This window comes from Marmota flaviventris, chromosome 5 (genome assembly GCF_047511675.1).
Source record: "Marmota flaviventris isolate mMarFla1 chromosome 5, mMarFla1.hap1, whole genome shotgun sequence".
In the NCBI taxonomy this organism is placed as follows: domain Eukaryota; kingdom Metazoa; phylum Chordata; class Mammalia; order Rodentia; family Sciuridae; genus Marmota; species Marmota flaviventris.
The window spans coordinates 24,062,682-24,081,969 of NC_092502.1; the positions used below are offsets into that span (position 1 = coordinate 24,062,682).

General features: G+C 39.5%; 1 protein-coding gene across 2 annotated transcripts in view; it reads right to left on the reverse strand.

The window, feature by feature from the left end:
- The window catches only part of Sgcd (sarcoglycan delta), a 386,812-nt gene that overhangs the window by 361,525 nt on the left and 5,999 nt on the right, over positions 1-19,288 (reverse strand). For both annotated transcript variants that reach the window (XM_027938748.2, XM_071612029.1), the window contains exon 2: positions 2,843-3,031. In XM_027938748.2, the coding sequence (XP_027794549.1) occupies positions 2,843-3,031 (189 nt within the window). The remainder of the gene's footprint in view (positions 1-2,842; positions 3,032-19,288) is intronic.

Consider the following 19,288-nt stretch of genomic DNA (forward strand, 5'->3'; position numbering starts at 1 on the left):
AGATATCCAGTCCTGGATGGCGTGCGAGGTCATCCAGAAGGACTTTCACATGATATCACCCTGTTGGATCATTGTTACTTGGAGGGTTTGATTATAGTGTAAACTCTTCCAGATCCCAAATTATGGAGCAATCGAAGCATATAAAATAACCACTGTTTCCTATTGCTGACTTTTTAAAAATCTCTGCATAAAATGCTTCACTGTTCCATCATTGATTTCCTTTGCTTGCTCATCTCACAATCTTCAATATAACATTGATTAATACCTCATTTTTTTTGCAAGGCTTTATTGACAGTAAATTATTATTTGTGAAATAAAATTATAACTCGAAAAGACTATGTTTTATACTGTGATTGATGGAAAAATATGCTTTTAACTTTCAGGGCAAGACCAATTTTCTAACACTTCACTTCTATTTGCTCAAACGCATTACTCTTGTAAAGCGCCAATTACAGCTAATAACAGCATTATTCTCACCTCAGTAAGTACTTGGTTTGGTAAAGCTTTAAGGACTCTCAACTTTGACAATCAATTTAGTTAACTACAGGAAAGAGCGATTTTATATAGATTATTGCCTTAATATGATATTGCTCCCCCAGCTCACATCTATGAAGTGGTGTTGCACATACATGTACATATACTTTTATGACACTTGCCAGATAAAACATACTTTAGAAGTCCTATTTGTATAAAATCACACGTATTCAGGTTTGAAATCCTATTTTGACCCCCATGTCCCTAAAGGTTTCAGACTGTATTAATGAATGCCAGAGCAGGTAAAAGTTACAAACGCAGAGGGACAGGGGATTTAACTTCAAGCAGAAGACTGGGGTGGAGACCAGTGGGAAGGTAATAAACACCATCTTGGTTTTGGGGGCCCCATCATCCAATTTACTCCCCAGTCCAAACCTGGAATTCTTCCAAAATTAGGTCTACTCACTCCTTAACTCCTATTTCCAACCAGGGTAAAGAGGGTATGTCAATTCTATCTTTTAAGTGTCTTTCAAATCTTTCCCCTCCCTTCCACTGCCTGAGTTTCAGTGTTCTTATGTTTTACAATGCCGAAGGATTTCTAAGTTTCCATTATTCAACCAAGAACATGCACATTAATAGATGGCAACTGTGATCACTTTGACTTTTGATCCAATGGACCCTGGGCATCCTCTGCAGGCCTAACCTGAGGAAACTTTCCCCATTCTATTGTATCATCACCTGTGCCAGCTCTCTAGACTACAATCTGATCTCGACTCTCTTCCTGCTTACGCACTTCTCTGAATTCTGCTCATCTGTAAAGAAAGCTCAAGCTTTAAAAGTCTTTACTGAATTCAATTCAGAAAACAGAAGCTGTTGTGCTCCAATACTGTAGAACCTATAACCTGGGACTCCCCACAATCCCACGGAGAGTGAACGATATAGGCTTCCAAAGTTGGTATTGCAAGACAGAACTTTTTCTGTATTTGTGAAATAACTCAACCCGTTCCCCTAAAATAGAAGAACTCCATAACATGGAGGTTAATTTAATTAGATTGTTTCTTAGCTTTAACCACAAGTATTAAAAACAGAGCCATTCTGAAGCCTGAAGCAGCATCTTCAACCTTGGTATACAGACTCCTAGTCAACCCAAGCACCAACAAGCCCAAGCCCAACCATGAGTGATGGCCAAGGCACTCAGGGAAGAGAGGCAGCCCTTACCCTTCTCATCCTTCAGTCAGCCTGGAAAACACATGCAAAAAACCATTATCTGGAATGTTGAGTGTATTTAGAGATAAGAAATGGAGCTACAAGAGCATCAAGGAAGGGTTTCCTAGGAAGGCAGAGAAAAGCACTCCAAGCTGATTCTGCCCGAGCAAAGGCAGAGAGGAGTAGCTGATGCACAGGTTGCCAAGCATAACACCTTGTAATTCAGAAAACAACCTGTTATCATGTTTGGGATTTTCACATGAAAACCTGTTATTTTTGTTGCACTTAAACAGGAGTTTGTTTTCATTGCTCATACAATTATTAACTTTTGCAATCAGAACAAGAAAAAGTTTTTTTCAGGTCGGTGGATTACAACAACTACCTCCTTTTTAGTAAGTTGAGAACTTATATTGCTCTGTATAGGTTAGGATCACTAATGAAAAAAAAATTAAAAGCTCAGAATAATGCCAAAAGTTACTTTATCACCATTTTCTTTCCATCTCAAATCAAATGAGTAATTACCTAGTCTGAACAGGGACCCTAAACACCAGTAACAAATTTTCTTCAAAGAAGCATAAAAGCCAATTCCTAAGATATGAAACCCCACTTCTTTTTTTTCATCTGCATCTTTCCCGAATAGTGCCAGAGAAGATTTTTCTCTTCAAACTGAGAACTTGCTCAGTTATACAAAGCAATGGACAAGAAGGTGTAACTGGACAGGTAGTACCCTTAAATAAGGCTTAAAGCCTAATTGCACTCAGAAATCTCAACTCCTACTTCACGAAACCTTCTACTAACATGGTTAAAATGGTGGGAAACATAATACCTTGAGTTTATCCTGTATTTCTTCCTGCATTATTTACTTTAGCTGCTTAAAAGCTACCAGATACAGAAGCACAGGTATAAAAATGGAGGCAAAGCAAACAAGGGATCCTAAAGGAGAGCAATGCCCCTAAAGTGGATCACCAGCCTCGGGAAGAACTCAGAGGGGAGATCACAGCCAAGGTCCATATCCAATCTGATCAGGAATTCCATCTAGCCAACACCAGGTTGCGGGATGTACTGAGTCATGCCATGTCACTCCTCCACAACCCCTTTCATCTGGCTTCATGTTTCTCCTTCCCCCAGCAAGCGCTCCACAACCCAGCGTGCTTTTACTTACGATTGTGAAGTTCATGACTTTGAGAATCCAGATGGTCATGGCCAAGTTCACCAGTATCAAAATCATGAGGAGCAGGACAAAGAAATAGAGGCATCTTTTCCGCCAGCCGTAAATCCCCACTTTGTAGACCTGTGGCCCCTCGGAGCTGGGCATGGTGCTCCGGTGGTGTGTGTACTGTTCCTGAGGCATCTGAAATAAACGAGGTGAGAGAAAAGTACACACATTAAACTGCTGAGAGAGAGTGAGCAAAAAAGATAGGAAAAAAAAAATCAACTGATGAAGAGATATGGCTGGCTACTGTGCGTGTTCTCACCCTCCTGACAACTCTAAAAATCTGTCTCCTCTGGACAAAGGTGGCTTCTCTGGATGCTTGCTTTAGCCCTCCCTTTCAAGCAGCCTTCTTTCCTGATGTGCATTGAGACATCCACATCCGCATACACCCTGGGAGGAAAGGGTCTCCTAGGAAGCTATTTTCCAAATAAATCTTAGAATTCCAACCTCTTAGTAAGGGAAACATTCAGAGACTCATTCAAGCTCTAAAGGTGAAACTTGGAGTTAGTCTGATAAAAACAAACAAAAATAAAATAAAACAAAACAAACCCTACCTCCCAGTTCATCTTGTAGGGTAAAAATATTATTCAGACCATTTATTTGGAGAGTAAAATAAGATCTCAAATGCAATCATTCTGTATTGCCAAACAGTGAGTGGCAAAGTAACCATTTTGATCTTCCCTATTTCAGAGTTAAAAAGGGTCCTGGTGGACACACAGCTTAAGCTTCACTGAGCTGGGAGACTTCATTGAGTGGTAGAATATTACAGACCTTGGTATCTGTGTTAGTCCTTGTGAGTTATCCAGCTCTGTTTTCAACTGACTTATTTACCTAGTCAACATAAGAAAGCCAAGTCGACTAAGATGTGCTCCTGCCTTCCAGGAGCCAATAGGCTGATATGAGCACTGGTCAACATAAAATAAGTGAAGAATAGTATTTGTCAACCATAGGTACTATTGATCACCTTTAATGCAAGAAATCTCTCCCAAATCCCTTTGTGTTGACACAAATGATCCTAATACTAGCAGTGCTAATTGGTTACCAACATCACTTGTTTTTAGAATACTAAAACCAAAACAAATCTTAAAATTAGGGGCAAACAGAGTTATAAAACACCTGTCATTTGAAATGCGAAAGAACTAATTACTCTACAGAAGGATTTGCTAAAAGTAAGTCTCAAGAGTGTGGCACCAAGGGCCTTGGTACAGGGCCTCTGAGCACAGTAACTCTGCTCTGCCTTAAACCATCCAAGGACACAGCCAATGCTGCTCCTCTCTATTCAGATTACTGTGTAGCCTTTATCTGGGGCATTTACTTCCTGTGGCCCCTGTGTAGGCATACTACATTCTCTGCAGAGAAGGGCTGCCTGTTTATTCTTTCTTAGCCGGTAGCAAATAATTAGTAAAATGTGGTGCCAAAGTGACCATAAGCACAAACTAAAATGTGAGTCCTAAAAAAAAAAAAAAAAAAAAAAAATCACAGCTTTGTGTTATTTGGTCATGTTCTCCATGGTTTAGAAGATGATTATTTTATGACTTTTAGATAATCAGCAAAAATTTCCCCACAGGACACATGGCCATCAGGCATCCAGTGGAATTCCATTCAAAAACCTGAGCGAATTCTTCCTGATGGCAGCCATAAAAGCCTGCATGACATCTGTCTCATTCCCAACACTGCCCTAGTGCTGAAATCAGTACCTAATATGATTAGATGCTTAAATGCTGTGTGTGGAATTGATGAATGAAAAATATGAACATGTGAATTTAGAGCAAATAAATGATTTTACATCCCCTACTGGTGCTCATGCTGCCTGGGAGTGTATACAAGAGCAAGTCAAGCACCACCAGGAGGTTCCTGTGTATGTCCTTGCAAATCTCCCCTTCAGGCTCCCAAGCCCACGGTTCCCAGTCGAGGAATAAGCCTTGTGCTATAAGGTGATCCCTGTTTTATTGCCCAGGCTGACAATTCTGTCAATGAGAACTATTGTAATGAAGATGAGGCACAGTCATCACACAGCAGTCTTATATACACCCACATTATTTTATTAAAGGGGAAAAAACGTTGCAGAAGTCCATAGGAAATTAGACCTTTGTTTTCCATTTGATCATATTCTGTGAAGTAAGTAAAGGATCATAGAACCTTAGAAGAGCTACAAGTTCCTTTGATTCGAATCTACTCATTTTATGGAAGAACTGAAATAGAATTAGAGAAGTAAACCCACAGGTGTATGGTGGTAGGATTAGTGGTAGGGCAAGGATACAAATGACAGTCCAGGATTCTTGCAGGCATGGTGGACAGTGAACTACCCCATAATGAATGTACAGAAGCTAATCCCACTGCCAGCATAGCACATGTCCTTTCTCTGTCACTCAATGCAACTGATGATATCATTATATAACTTAGGTATAAAGTGGTCATTTATTCAAAATGGTATGTTCAATAGGCAGAAGAGAATGGGGACATAGATACCAAGTTGTGACTTTTTGGTTTTAATACGTAGACTGTTAAAACTTGACAGAAGGCTGTGGTTGCTTTTAGTAGATGTTTTTAGTTCAGAGTCCACTGTGGAGTTATTAAAAACAGCTACACTGAGGTTAATTAAACAACAGTCAGGGATAGAGCACCATTGTATCTCTGTTTATCAAAGTTTGCAGATAATCCCAATGGTAGACAGGCTCGCATACCATTGGGCTGGAATAATAGCAACCCTGACCCTGTGTCAGCCCCAAAGGAAACTTAAATACAAATTCTGATCTCCATCATTAGAATATGGGCTCATTGTTAAAATACTACCCAGGTAATTCCAAGCATTTGAGACAACATCAAAAACTCAATTTCATTTCTTTATGATGTAACCACGTTAAGAAAAATCTTGAATGCAACTTCAGCAAAGAAAACAGCAAAAAAGCAGAGTCCTGCCACTTAAAACAGGAACCACAGTCTGGCTGTCTTGGAAAAGCACTTCTGTGGAGACCTTCAGCTCCTAGGACCCACAGATTTTCTCAAACACCATTACAGATGAACCCTTGGCCAGGAAGAAGTAGCAGCTGCTTTTCAAGCCACACAGAGAATCAGAAGCGGAGCAGTGATTAGAACTCAGGTCCTCTGGCACGTGGGGAGTGGGCTGTTTTACGTACCTCTAGGTTCTCACATCTTTACCACTTACTCTAAGGATCCTTAAGAAACACAATACTCCAGTGCCCAACTCTAAAACTAATAAAAAACAGGGAGGAAGAGAGCAATTTTCTACAACTGATTACAATAGGAGTCCTTGCTACGCAAACGTAAGGTAGTTTGAGCACATCTGTTCTCAATTATCCTGCAGAACATGGGAAAAACTAATGCTGAGTATGTTCATTTCTCTAGTCAAAAATCAAAACACGTTGAAATGATAAAAGAAGAAAGACAACCTCTAATCTGTGTTTCTTTTTATTCCTTCCCCAAAGAAATCTGTCCACAGAACGAAGTTGAACTTTCAAGTCCTCCCTCGGCCAGGGCTCTTTGAAAGTCCTGGGGGGGTGGGGTCCCGGGAATGCATGAACATCATCAAAAGTTTCTGAGCAAAGTAAGAAAGTTTACTTTTAATTTGTTAAACAGTATTTTATTCTACTCTGCCTTCCTTCACACTTTGATGGACTTATATAAATTTTAGAGATTCAATGAAGAGGATGTTGAATTGGGGGTTCCCTTATCTTGGGTGTTACAGATGTATTTACGTGGTTTTCAGCCACTTTCCTGTGGAGGCACAGGATTGCCTGCTCTCCTGGGACAGGACTGTCTTCCAGAAATCCTCCTTTTACCCCTGGTGCCAACTCAACAAGCATTGTGACATAAAGGTGCAGTGTCCAAAAACTACATACCAAGATAAACAAGACTTAGGGTGACCAGCACCAGAAATATATGAGTAATAAGGAGAAAGATGTGGCTAGGAAAAGAAAATGATCAGAAGTATAAAGTTGCAAGTGTAAGATTCAATTTTCCTAGAAGCCTACTCAAGACAGAAATTCTTTACATGCAGTTCATCATATATAATTATAAATGCTCTATTTTTTTTTTCTTTTTAGGAACCAAGGAAATGGAATCAATCAGAAGACTCATTCATAGATTCTGTCCATCAGGTGGGTTTCAATGTAAAGTTGCAAGCTTTAAGTGTCTGTGGGTCATCAATAATTAAAAATAACTGTCAAGATTGCCATAGGAGATAGTACCTTTTTATTAGCCGTTTTCCACTCTACTTTCTTTATAGATGTCATCTAAAGAGGCAGTCCAAGGCTAAGCCACTGTGTAAAAGTATATATTATGTCACCGTTTAAAAATTAATAATGTAATCTTGTTTTTCATTCTAAATACATATTCATGTTTTTATCTTAAGTTTGTATTCCTAGTTTTATTTTCTTAAAATAGACACTCAAATTGAGCTTCCAGCCTCATTAACCCCAGATCCTCTCTTGGTCCCTCCCATCAGGAGCCCTAAGTGCCTACCAAGACCTGGGTGTAGCACTGCAGACTCTATTGCCAAGCTGAACACAGTGGAGTCCGTGTTCCACCAGCATGGTTTTTAAACTTTAGGATGCAGATGAATCACTCAGAGGAATAGATTAAATGCAAATTCTTAGGCTTCACACTAGGAGATGCCAGTTTAGTGCACCTGTGTCAGGAATCTCTTTTTAGCTAGCACCAACATGGACACTCATGCACCTGGGTCACCCTCTTCTTCCCATTCACACTTCCCCATCCTTCACACTTTTTCTTTACTCCTGGAGCTTTCATTTTTACTACCCTCTTTCAGAAGTCTATTTGGCTTTTAGTTCTCCTTTGGAGAATCTGAGTATTTCATTCCCTTAAAAAAAAAAAAAGATTTAGTTATTAAAGAGGAGAAACATACCATTTTTGTGGACACGAGTCAAATGGAAACATAATAAATTTTCATGAGCAACAGAATAAGGAATATAATGGGATATTATGTAGCAGTGAAAATTAAGAAGCAATCTTTACACATTTATACAAATGAATCACACGTATATAACAATGAACAGAAAGGGCAAGTTGTAGAAGAATGTGCATAATCTGATTGTATTAATATTATGTATAGAACCATGGAACATGATGGTATTTTTGGAATATGCATGTTCAGAGCATGTATAAAGAAAAGCATGCTGATAGGAATCATTGCATTTAGAATAATTGGGTGTTAGGAAAGTAAATGGGATCAAAGGGAGGTGTATTTGGGTACTTAGCACTTTATATTGAAAAGCTTTTGTTTCCCCAAGTTGAGTAACAAATGTCAGTCTGTACTGTTATTTATTTTTTCAAACTGGTCTTCTTTCTTTCTTTTTAATTTTTTTTTTAAACAACTAATTGTTTTTTTTAAAAAAAAAGGAAGAAAGAAAGAAAAAAAAAACCCTTGTATTGAGCCCTTAGTACTTGCCAGGCTATCTTCTAAACAACTTTTATACATTCATTATTAATTTTTATTTAACAATTAATAAAACAAAGGCATAGAGTGGACATAGCTGTGTGTTTAATCTTATGCTCTTTGCAACCTTTGGTAACTTGACAATTTAAAATGCACAAATCTTTACTGCTACCAAAACAAACAAACAAACAAAGCCCTAAGTTCATCTTTGATTTCTTCTGTTTATTTCCTTTTTAATTTCATTAATACTCAGGGTTTCCAGAGCCATGGTAAGCCCTAGGAATCACATGTTGTCATCCATTGATTGAAACGGTCCATTCAAAGCCCAGCCATTAAAATTCAGTGTACTTTTCTTAACATGCTCATTTTCCTTGGACCTTCTGATGTTCTAGGCACTGCTCACTTTCCCTCCCACCTGGAAACTGTCTTTCTTTGGCAATCAGGACAGCATAGGACTGGGGTTCTTTTTCTACCACTTTGTTTACCACCTGTCATTCCTAAATCTCTTCTCTGCTTCTTTAGGTTCATGTTATAAGTCAATGTTCTCCTTCTCCTCAGCGACAGGTTCAATATCATCCTGTTGGTTTGTACTTCTATGAGGATGACACTCAGTGTACCACTGAAAGTTCAGTTTTCATTGCAAATTGAACTTACATGTTTTCCATTCAGCTACTCAAATTGTTATAGAGCATTGATCGAATTTCATATCCTGTACCAAGTTCTCGAGGTATGAGAGGTAATAAGAGTTACCCTGCCTTTATGAATCCCACAGTCTGGATGGTGGAAGATAATGAGCATTGCAAATGAGTAAAGAAATAGAATTGTATTAAGCATTCACACCACATATCCAAGTTGCATTAAAGAGAGCATCACAAGGTGGAAGGTACTTTATAAGGATTGACCAAGAAAAGAACTCTATGAAGACGTAATATTTGAGCTGAAGCTTGAAGTTTATGAAAGAGTGAATACTAGGGTACAGAAGCATCCTAAGCAAAGGGAGAAAAGCCTCAAATTCACACAAGGCCTCACAACTGGCTTGGCATGGGTACAGTAGGGACAGGCATGAGATGGACTTGGAAAAGGACCCTGGAGTCAGGTAATTCTGACTTTGTAGATCACAGTAAGAAGTTCAGATGTTACAGAGAAGGCTGTGAAACGTCACAGCAGCTTAGGAACTCAGGGAATGGACATCTCATTTACAATTGTAGGAAGTCTATAGCAGTGTCTCGTCTGTCATAGTAACAAAACAAACATTTGTGTTGGATGATGATTATCATTTTTCCCACCTTCTATAATAATATGCATCCAAAATGATTCCCACAGTTAAATAATTCAGCAAAATTAATTTCAACCAGTATAGTACACTCCCTAGGAGGCTTTCTTGTATCTCTGGAGTTGAATTTCAAAAGGAGTCAATTTTCAAACATGCCCATCTCTTAAGAATCATAGAATGGTGGTAATTTCCATCAGTCTTTGAAGCACTTCTTTAAAATTATTCCATAGGATTTTTTAATATTAATATATGTCATCCATGAACACAGGGTCCACTCTTCAACCTCTTTGACTCCAGTAGCACCTAAGATATGTCACATAAGCACATGTTTGCTCAATGAATGAATGAAAACCAAGTCAATGTTGAATAGCAGAATACATTGGCTGGTAATAATAATAAAAAAAAACCACCTGCTGTAATATCAAAAATAAGGGAATAGAAATGTACACCCCTGTGCCTTTCCAAAGACACACACATTGTACTAATGCTAAGTAGGCTTAAATCCAAAGCATAGCTCTCCTCCTTCATAAGGCTATTTTCGGTGTTCACCTGTCTAGGCATCAATCCAGTTGACTTAAGGATAATGTTTCTTGTGCACAGAATGCAATAGGATTATATTTCCCAGAGAATGAAGGTAGCAAAACTTTCTGTCACTTTGCCATAGGATAGGAATAAACTCTCAGTAACTAAGGTCATGTTGTAATATAACCACCCACATTCCCAGACTAATGACTTGTCAAACATAACAGATGTGGAGTTTCCAAAGTAGGTCCCTCAGGGTGGGCATGGTACTAGATAATGGTTTTGGGAGCTCCAACCTCGTGGTCTCAGACATTCAAATGTTCACACTTGGGATCACATAGCATTACAGAATCAAGGGCCTGATGTTAGTTTATTAGTACAGCTTCAAGAAAAGGCTCCATTTAATGACTTGCCTTGGTAAACGTCCTAGGCTGTGTGACCCTGTCTCAATTCTGCCACTGCAGCCACCTCCAACCACTCATGACTTTCTGAGGCCTATATAGAGTGTTCTCCAATAGCCTCATGAGGGCAAATATGTGTTACAGGAGCCCAATAACTGGGAGCAAATCACCCCTCCATATGACGTTGTCACAAAGACCTTTGAACCAGGCCCAGACTAACTGGCACCTACACTCTCTAGCCATTGTCCCTTTAATTATGGAAGCCACACTGAGATTTATAGGAGTGACAGCATTTCTTTGACAAGCTTTGACAGTCCAACGGACACTGGCCCCGTCATACTCCAGGGGTCATTGAGTTTATACTGTCTTCACCCACCTTCCCTCTCTCTCTCAGAGGCATATACACACTATGAAAATCTTTTATTGCCCTCTCCCTACATATCATTGGTAGATGAGGGCATGATGGAAGTTCATGGGGCAGAAACACACGGCTGCTGTGCTTCGTGAGCCTAAGTACACACTCTAGCCTGATACTGAGAGAAGCCGGCATTTTATAGATGCGTTCCATGCTCAAGTTCAAGCAGGTCTTTTTAGAAGGGAAAAAATACTCTCCAGGCCCAAGTAAGAGAGCTACCTGGCAACTAGTTAGATCAGCTGCATTATTAGCCTGCTGTATAAGAATACATTATGTTTTCAGGGATGATTTGTTTTGAATTAGTAAACTATCTAAAGACACATCAATGCCACCAAGTTTTCCAATGATTTTTGTTTTTAGTTTGTACCTTGATCAACTCTAGCGATAGGGCAAGGTTAAGAACCGGGAGACGACAATGGCCCACTTCTTACCTATGCTTACTTGACTCTGTTCTCCATACGGTGTCACTACATGTGTTCCATCAAGGAACGTGAGAGAGAATGAGTGCAGTTCTCTGTTCAGTCACATACCCGGGAGGAAAGAACCGTGACAAAGCTCAGATCCACCCTTGAAGGGAATTCCCATTCATTGGCAAAAGTCTGAGAGTGATCTTATTTCTGCTTCTATATTTTATTTCTTCTTATTTCAAGGGCTCATTTTAATGGGAGAAGGGAATAACAAATGGGAAGACAGACAAAACCATTACAAATAAAGTAATGTGCTGGAGAAGAAGCAAAAGGGGTTCCATTGTAGAGATTAGAGAGTGACCCTCTCTGGTCATGGAAGGCTATTCTGACAAGGTGACAATTCCTGTGGCAATGAGAAGGGTACAAGTTTTCCAGTGGAGACCACACAAGATAACCTGAAGAGCATTCTCAAGTGCTTAAGATTTGGAACTGACCAAACATGGAGGAGAGGGGAAGACACACAATTGAAGAAAGAGGCTAGAGTGCCAGTATATGGCTCCTCATAATTATAAGAATTTGAGAAAAATACAGAAGAACTAATAACTATATTATCTGGCTTAGAATGAGACATATGACATAGGCCAAGTAGGCTAGGGTGCTTTGGTGCTAGTCCATGTTGAAATTTCCGATAAACAGAAAAGTAACCATGAATTATGCAATTACACAATTGTAATCAGTTTATATAAATAGCTAGCACAAGTTCCCTTGCAGGCTCATTACAGTTTCTGGTTTATTGTGGAATCTGAACTATTTTAGATTGTCTTGGCACATAAATAGTCATCTTTCACATGTTCATTCGTGGTTTCTGATTTAAAACTCTTTGCTTTCAAGGGTTGTGTTCAAGCAGTCATCCATATGAGTAATAAGTCTTAGATTACTAAGGTCTGGCACAATTTAGAAAATTGTAACAAACCCATTGTTTTTAGTTCTGATAGAATACATTTTTCCTTATAAATTTATCCAGAAAAGTAAATGACTTTTTATAGCCTATGAATTGTATTCACTTTTTGAATATTTGGATTAATTTAAAAGTTATTCCATATTCAAACTTTATACAATTCAAGTGCATTAACTACTGAGCCACTTTTACTGAAAGTTAGACAAGCACATTATTTGAAAGAACATAACAGTTAAGAAGATTCTCATCGCAACTTCATCCTCTATAAAGGCAACCACTTTTACTGGGTTTTAAAAAGTTCTTGTACAAATGTTCAACACACATATAACAGAAATGTAAAAATGGCTTTTGCAAAAACTGGACCAACTCTACTTGGGCCTGCAGCTGTTTCCTTTGCCTCCTTAAACTCTGAGTCAGTTTCCTACCCAACTCTGCACGTAAACAGGTTAAGTATTTAAGGAACATCTGTACAAGAATTGGTAACATGAGGATGACTAACCCTGAATTTACCTAGCCTCTCCTGTCTCCTTCAAGACTGAGGACACCAAGAAGGAGTGACTAAGGTGTGTAAGATTTCATGAAGAACAAGTCTTGGAAGCAGATCTCCCTGTGATGGGAACTGAGGCTGCCCCCAAAGCAGGAGCAACGACACCATGACTAGAATCCAGGCTGCCCCCTCCCCCAAGCTGGAGAAATCATCTCTCCGTGGAAATCCAATCACCACCCCACCATGCAAGAGCCCTTTCTCCAGAGCCAGCAGGATGTGCCAATAGTGACCAACCAGCTCTCAGTTTGACCAGGAGTGACTGACAACACACACTGCCTACTCCTCACCACCTTTGGCCTTCCCCTGTATAATCCCGAAGGTGCTCAGGATGCTGGGCCCCTGTTTCTTCTCTTTGGGCCCACTCAGAATAATTAGTTCCTTTCTGCTTCACCTCCCATTGTCTCTGATTGGGCTCTCCAGACAGCAGGTGTACAAACCTGGTCTGTTGGGAGCCAGAGAGTAAGGTTTCTGGCCTAGGATTCCAGCAACATATATGTGTTCAACACATGTGTGTGTGTGTGTGTGTGTGTGTGTGTGTGTGTATGAGAGAGAGAGAGAGAGAGAGAGAGAGAGAGAGAGAGAGAGAGAGAGACTTTTGTTTTTTATTTTTAACAAACTGTTCTAAACCTAATTCAGTCCACTTAAAATTGGTAAGTGATAGTTCCACAAAGATGTATAAAATTAATTTTTTAAACAGCTAGACTATTTAAAATCATATGGATAGGAAGATAGTAGGTTGAAACATTGGTCATGCAGTCCTATACATACATAAAGTTCTTACATAAAGTAAGAACTTTATGTATGTATAGGACTGCATGACCAATGTGATTCTACAACATGTACAATTAGAAAAAATGAGAAATTATATCCTATCTATGTGTAATATATCAAAGTACATAAATGCTTTCTACTATTATGTATAACTAATTTTAAAAATTACTATTTTTAAAAAAATCATATGGATATAAGACATGTAACAATGGACTCCTTAGAGATGAACACTGTGGCTCCCCTCAGAAGTTTACTGTCACCCATGAGTATTGAAACCAATAACTCTTGCCAGGGCCTCCCAGGTGTTCACACTAGACCTTTGGCAGTCAGAAGACTGGCCACTCCTCCTCTGGGATGCATTAATGGAGGAAATAATAAGCAGATAAATCAATCAACAGGTAACTTCTTGCACTTATTCTTGCAAAGTTGTCTTGTGAAGAAAAAACTGAAGCAGTTGGAGACAAACTTGGGGAGCTGTTTATGTTGGAGCACTCCTGTCAGAGAACAATCTCTCTGTAATGGGAGGTTCGAGGGGAAAAAAAAAAAAACATGAATGAGCAAGAGAGTAAAGCATGAAGACACCTTGGGAAGGCTTCCAGGAAAAGGAAACAGGACCAGCAAGTGCCAAGGCCCTGGGGTGAGGGCTTGCTTGGCATGTGTGACAAGTGATGTAACTAGAGGAAAGTGTTTGAAAATAAGCCCTGGTACAGACAGGATGGGATGTATGTGCAGAGTCTTATAAGCCAAAGTAAAAACCTTAGCTATGATTCTGACTGTGAAAGTAACCATTGAGGACCTGAGGCAGGAGGCAGAGATGATCACATTTCTACTTTAGGACCACTCTGGCTGTTCTCTAGTGGACAGGCTGTGGGGCACAAGAATGGAAGTCGAGAGAGTAGGCCGAGGGGACCATGGCCCAAACCTGCATAGAGATGGGTGAGAAAGTGAAGAGTTGCTATAAATGGAATTTATTGGGCAAGTACAATCAATAGCATTCACTGTGTGTGAGAAAAGAACAGGAGTGAAGGAGGATGCAAGGGCTCTGGAATAAACAGCCAGATGGGAAGGGAGGCTCACAGGGCAAAGGAGTGGAGTGTGAGCAAGGCAGCCAGATAGACAGTTCTACTAAATTTCAAATGCATACAAGACCCAAGAGAGGACAGGGTTGCAAAGGCACTTAGAAATGAGTCTGGAAACCAGTGGATAGAGGGCTGGGTCTTCAGGCACAAATGTGTAAGTCTTCAATCTATCAGTATTATGAACATGTACCTTGTATTTAAGTTTAAAATTCTTATCTCTGATGAACTGGAAGATAGTCTGGTATCATTATGAACATTGATTCTTGCCATCCTGGACCTGCAGAAACCTGGCATGCTACTGAAGTAGTTTTAGACAGATATATATTTGTGAGCCACATACATACTTGTATCAGGTATTATCAGATCTATGAATGAATCCTTTTCTGATAATACTCTAGGAAATCAATAGTGTTAAAACTGTTTCATGAATGAGGAAACAGTGGTTCCGAGGAATACAGGAATATTCTCAAGAACTCGTAGCAAGGAAGTCAGCCAGGGTTTGAACCCAAATCCAGGCCTGATTTTCTTACTGTTACATACAGAGAGTAAAGCGAAGACCTAGCATTTCCTGAATCGGATGCAATGCAAGGTATTTAGAATTCCCGTGGAGGTGTGTTTAGTGAAGGAGACATTTAAATGGGCATAAATGCTACCAGCACCTGCCAGTAGGTATTTCTTTCAGGTGATCCCATGGCATTGATCCTGAAAACTGGGATACATAAAAAAGCAAAGATGAAGACCCTTGATTTCGTGGCAGAGGTCAGTGATAGAGGCAGGTAACAAACATGAAAATGAGTAAGGTATATTATATTTATGACAGGGGAAGAGGGCTTTGGGAAAAAAGACACAAGATAAAAAAAGGAAGAGGGGTTGTCTTCATGAAATAGTAACATTTGAGCAAAGACTTGAAAGAATCTCATGTGTTGAAGATTTGGCTCTATATAAAACTCAGAGATGTAATTCTGTACCTGTTCCTTGACGGGCAAGATAAGGACCAGAAATGGATGTGTGAACTGCACACTTGAACAGGAATAACACTTTGATATGCTCAACCACAGATTTAATAACGTCATTTTCACATGCAAAAGATGCTGCTCTGGCCCCTTGTGAACATATCTCTGACTCCTTTCAGCAAGGCTTCTGCCCTGTATTGTACAAGGCCAGTGCTTCCAAGTCCCCATAGAGGGTTCTGACCAGAACCAGATAATGACAATCACAGAGGAGCTGCCACAACTCTCCTGTGACTTGGGGATCGAGGTAGTTAATAAAATAATAACGAACATGACTCAAACACTTAGAATCATAAAATGAAACACAGACTTGAAGAAAATGTCAAAATCCTTGTTAAACAGATGAGAAAATGAGGTTCAAGGAGGTGAAGTGACTTAATCAAGGCCACAGAGCAACTTACTGACAAAACCACATTTGGCTCATCTGAAAATTAGTATGTCTCTCAGAAATTCCAGGCTCAGCCTTCTGCACTTTGACTTTCATTTGATGGTTTCACATCACTTTTATCAACTACTATACCCATGCCTTTTGCCTTTTGAACAATACTCAAAGATGTGTGTGTGTGTATGTATGTATATATGTATGTGTGTGTGTGTGTGTGTGTGTGTATATATATATATACATATTATATATATACATATATACATACACATACTCACACATATGTATCTTGGCTTTTTAAAGGCATTACAGGAATCTGAATCCAGAATACCTGGCCAAAAAAGTGGTTCTCTTAATTCTCATGGGAAATGCTCCCAGATATATGAGAATCATTAGCCAGAACAGCACAATTACTAATTAAAGACATATTTTTATAATTGTTTTAGCCAGAATTTTTCAACATGGATATTAATTTTAAGATAGATTATTGAATAATTACTGAGAAACTATTGTAATTCAGTCAGGGTGCATGTTAATTTAAGTATAGGTATTTTTCTCTCAGGAAATAAACCCTGTTTGATATGTCTCCAAAACCCATGAATTTTTACAGCATCATGAAAAACAGCTACAGCAAATTAGGCACATTCTTCTACAGTGATTCAATAGCTCCATAAAATTACCATTGATCCAATAGATTCTCCCTTGACAATTGTTTGGCATGAGTCTTTAGCTATTTACCTATACTTTTAGATGCTGGGAATGAAATCTGTGGTCAAAAAGGAAACACTCATCCCATTTTTAGACATTTTATCTTCCTTTTTAAATAAAAATTTCCAGAAACAAGCATGAGAACAGCTAACAGTTATTATACACTTTGATAAGCACTTTGCCTGCTTTGAGATATGGATGGATATGTCTATCAAGTTATAATTGACCTCCAGGGACATACACATAGATATTAACTTTACAGCTCAGTGTGTTTTACAAATCTGTATTTCTTTGTAAACAATATTCAAAGAAAGTAGGGAACATTTCTCTCACCATAGAAAGTTCTCATATGCCCTTTCTTAAGCAGTTTCCACTCCCAGAGCCAGTGACTGTTGTGATTTCTACCACAGTTAAACTTTTAACCCTAGTTACAATCATCTGAGGTGGTCATTTCCAGATACATCTAACTTTGAGACCCATACTCTCAGCCGCCATGTTGTCCTTCTGTGCCCCTCCCAGGGATGCTTAGCCCATCCCATCAATGTTCTGTGAGAGAATTCAGCCAGGTCTCAATTATGCCACAACTTCTCTCCTGTGCATCTAGAATGGTACTATATGTACCACCCCAGGGAGGACCAAGGAAATTCTCTCAAAATCATTACCTTTTGTGATTCCACTGAGAAACTATCAAGCAAAACAGAGTTGACAAAGTTGAATGCCTAGAGATCAGGAAGGTGGGATCAGTGAATGAGGGGACATATGCCACTCAAAGAAACAGGAGTTGTCCAAATCCTCAGCCACTGCACCATGAGAAATCAGAGCACGGTGCCTGTCTTTAGCTTTTCCAGAAAATGCAGACGTAGATTTTTGCAGGATATCTTAGGGCATTTTAATGCTTTGTAACTAAATCAAACACACACACACACACACACACACACACACACACATGCACACACACACTTTGTGAACCAAAATGCACCGTTAGGCCAGCCTTTGAGTTGCTAGTTTGTGACCTGATGTTTCGTCACCTGGGAAACATCAGGAGCAGCTTAGTCAGACACAGAAGTGAAAGCACAGATCTTTGAAGGACACAGCCAGCTTTACACGTTAATGTCTATCATGACATGATAAAAAAAAAAAAAAATTAGTGCTGTGCAGACTCTGGTCTATCACCAACTCCAACCCCTGGAGGAAAGCAGATAACAACTCTAGTAAGCACATACTGAACAAGAGAGAGGAAAGAAACTCCCAGTGGATAAATGGACCAGAATAAGTAAACAGAGGAAAAGAACTAGAAAGATCACAGAGAGAGTAGAAATAAAGCCACCATAGGCAAGAACTGGAACAAAACAGCCTGGCTCTGCCCCCCAGCTGTCTCTGCCCTTGAGCCATCTTCTTTCATTACATACACCTTGCCCAGCATCCCAACCCCAATCAGAGTGAGTGCAGCAGGATATTGTGGAATGATCTTCTTGCAGAAGGGAGGGAGCCCTGCTATTTATTTACTCTGAGCTCAATGAAAGCAGTTTCAGTGGCTGAAGATTTCAACCCTGGCAAGTAACAGCAGGGGCTGCAGGCATTTTGAATGTATCATTTGGAAGTCAGGGTGCTCACAAGAGAGTCTGATTCTATCACTCTGGCAAGGGAAAGCAGTCTGAATAAGAAGGGAGTTTCTAATCCCTGGCAACACAGGTTTTTTATCTTATTTATTTATTTATTATTAGGGAATTCTGCTCACTTTAATAGGTGCCACTACTTGATCAGTTAAAAAAGAAGAATAAAGCAACTACATTCACATCCACCTACACACCCTGAGCTCCATTAGTATAACCACCAGCAAAGATCCTCGACCAAACCAATCTTACAGGATTTATACACTTGGCGAACCATGGTGACCCGTTCCTCCCCAGTCCTGCAGACCTGTCTGAGAGGCAGGTCAGGGGCCACAGCTTACATGATTTCCTTTATATGAGGCAGTTCACACTCTGCAACAGGAATTTGAAACAATGATGAAGACAGTCACCTTTCTGTGTGGCAGCATAGGTGAAAAGAAAAAGGGGACATCAGAATTGGTAGAGAAATTTTTTTTTGCAGCACTCAAAAAAATAAAGCAACCTGAGCAATTCATGTGCAACATTCTTTTTTTTTTTTTTTTTTTGCTGCCTGCCTTGGCTCTTCATACTCTCTGATGCCCCTATTCCGTTTGCCTTGTACTATCTCAGTTAACATGAACTATGTGGATATCTAAATATTTAGGTTCTTTTTTAAGTATAGGGCACCTTTCTAAGAGCATTATGCACACAATCTCACAATACAATATGAAGGGGATCTTATTGGAAATTAGGACCATGGAGGTGATGAAATTTGCCTGAGGTCACCCAGATCTCCACAGTGTCCACCTGTGAGCCTGAACTCAGAGCAAAAGAGTGATAATATTCTAAGATCACCCACTGGCCACCCTTCTTTTTGGTTGTACTTCTCCCTTACAGTTACCCTCTTCCTTTTC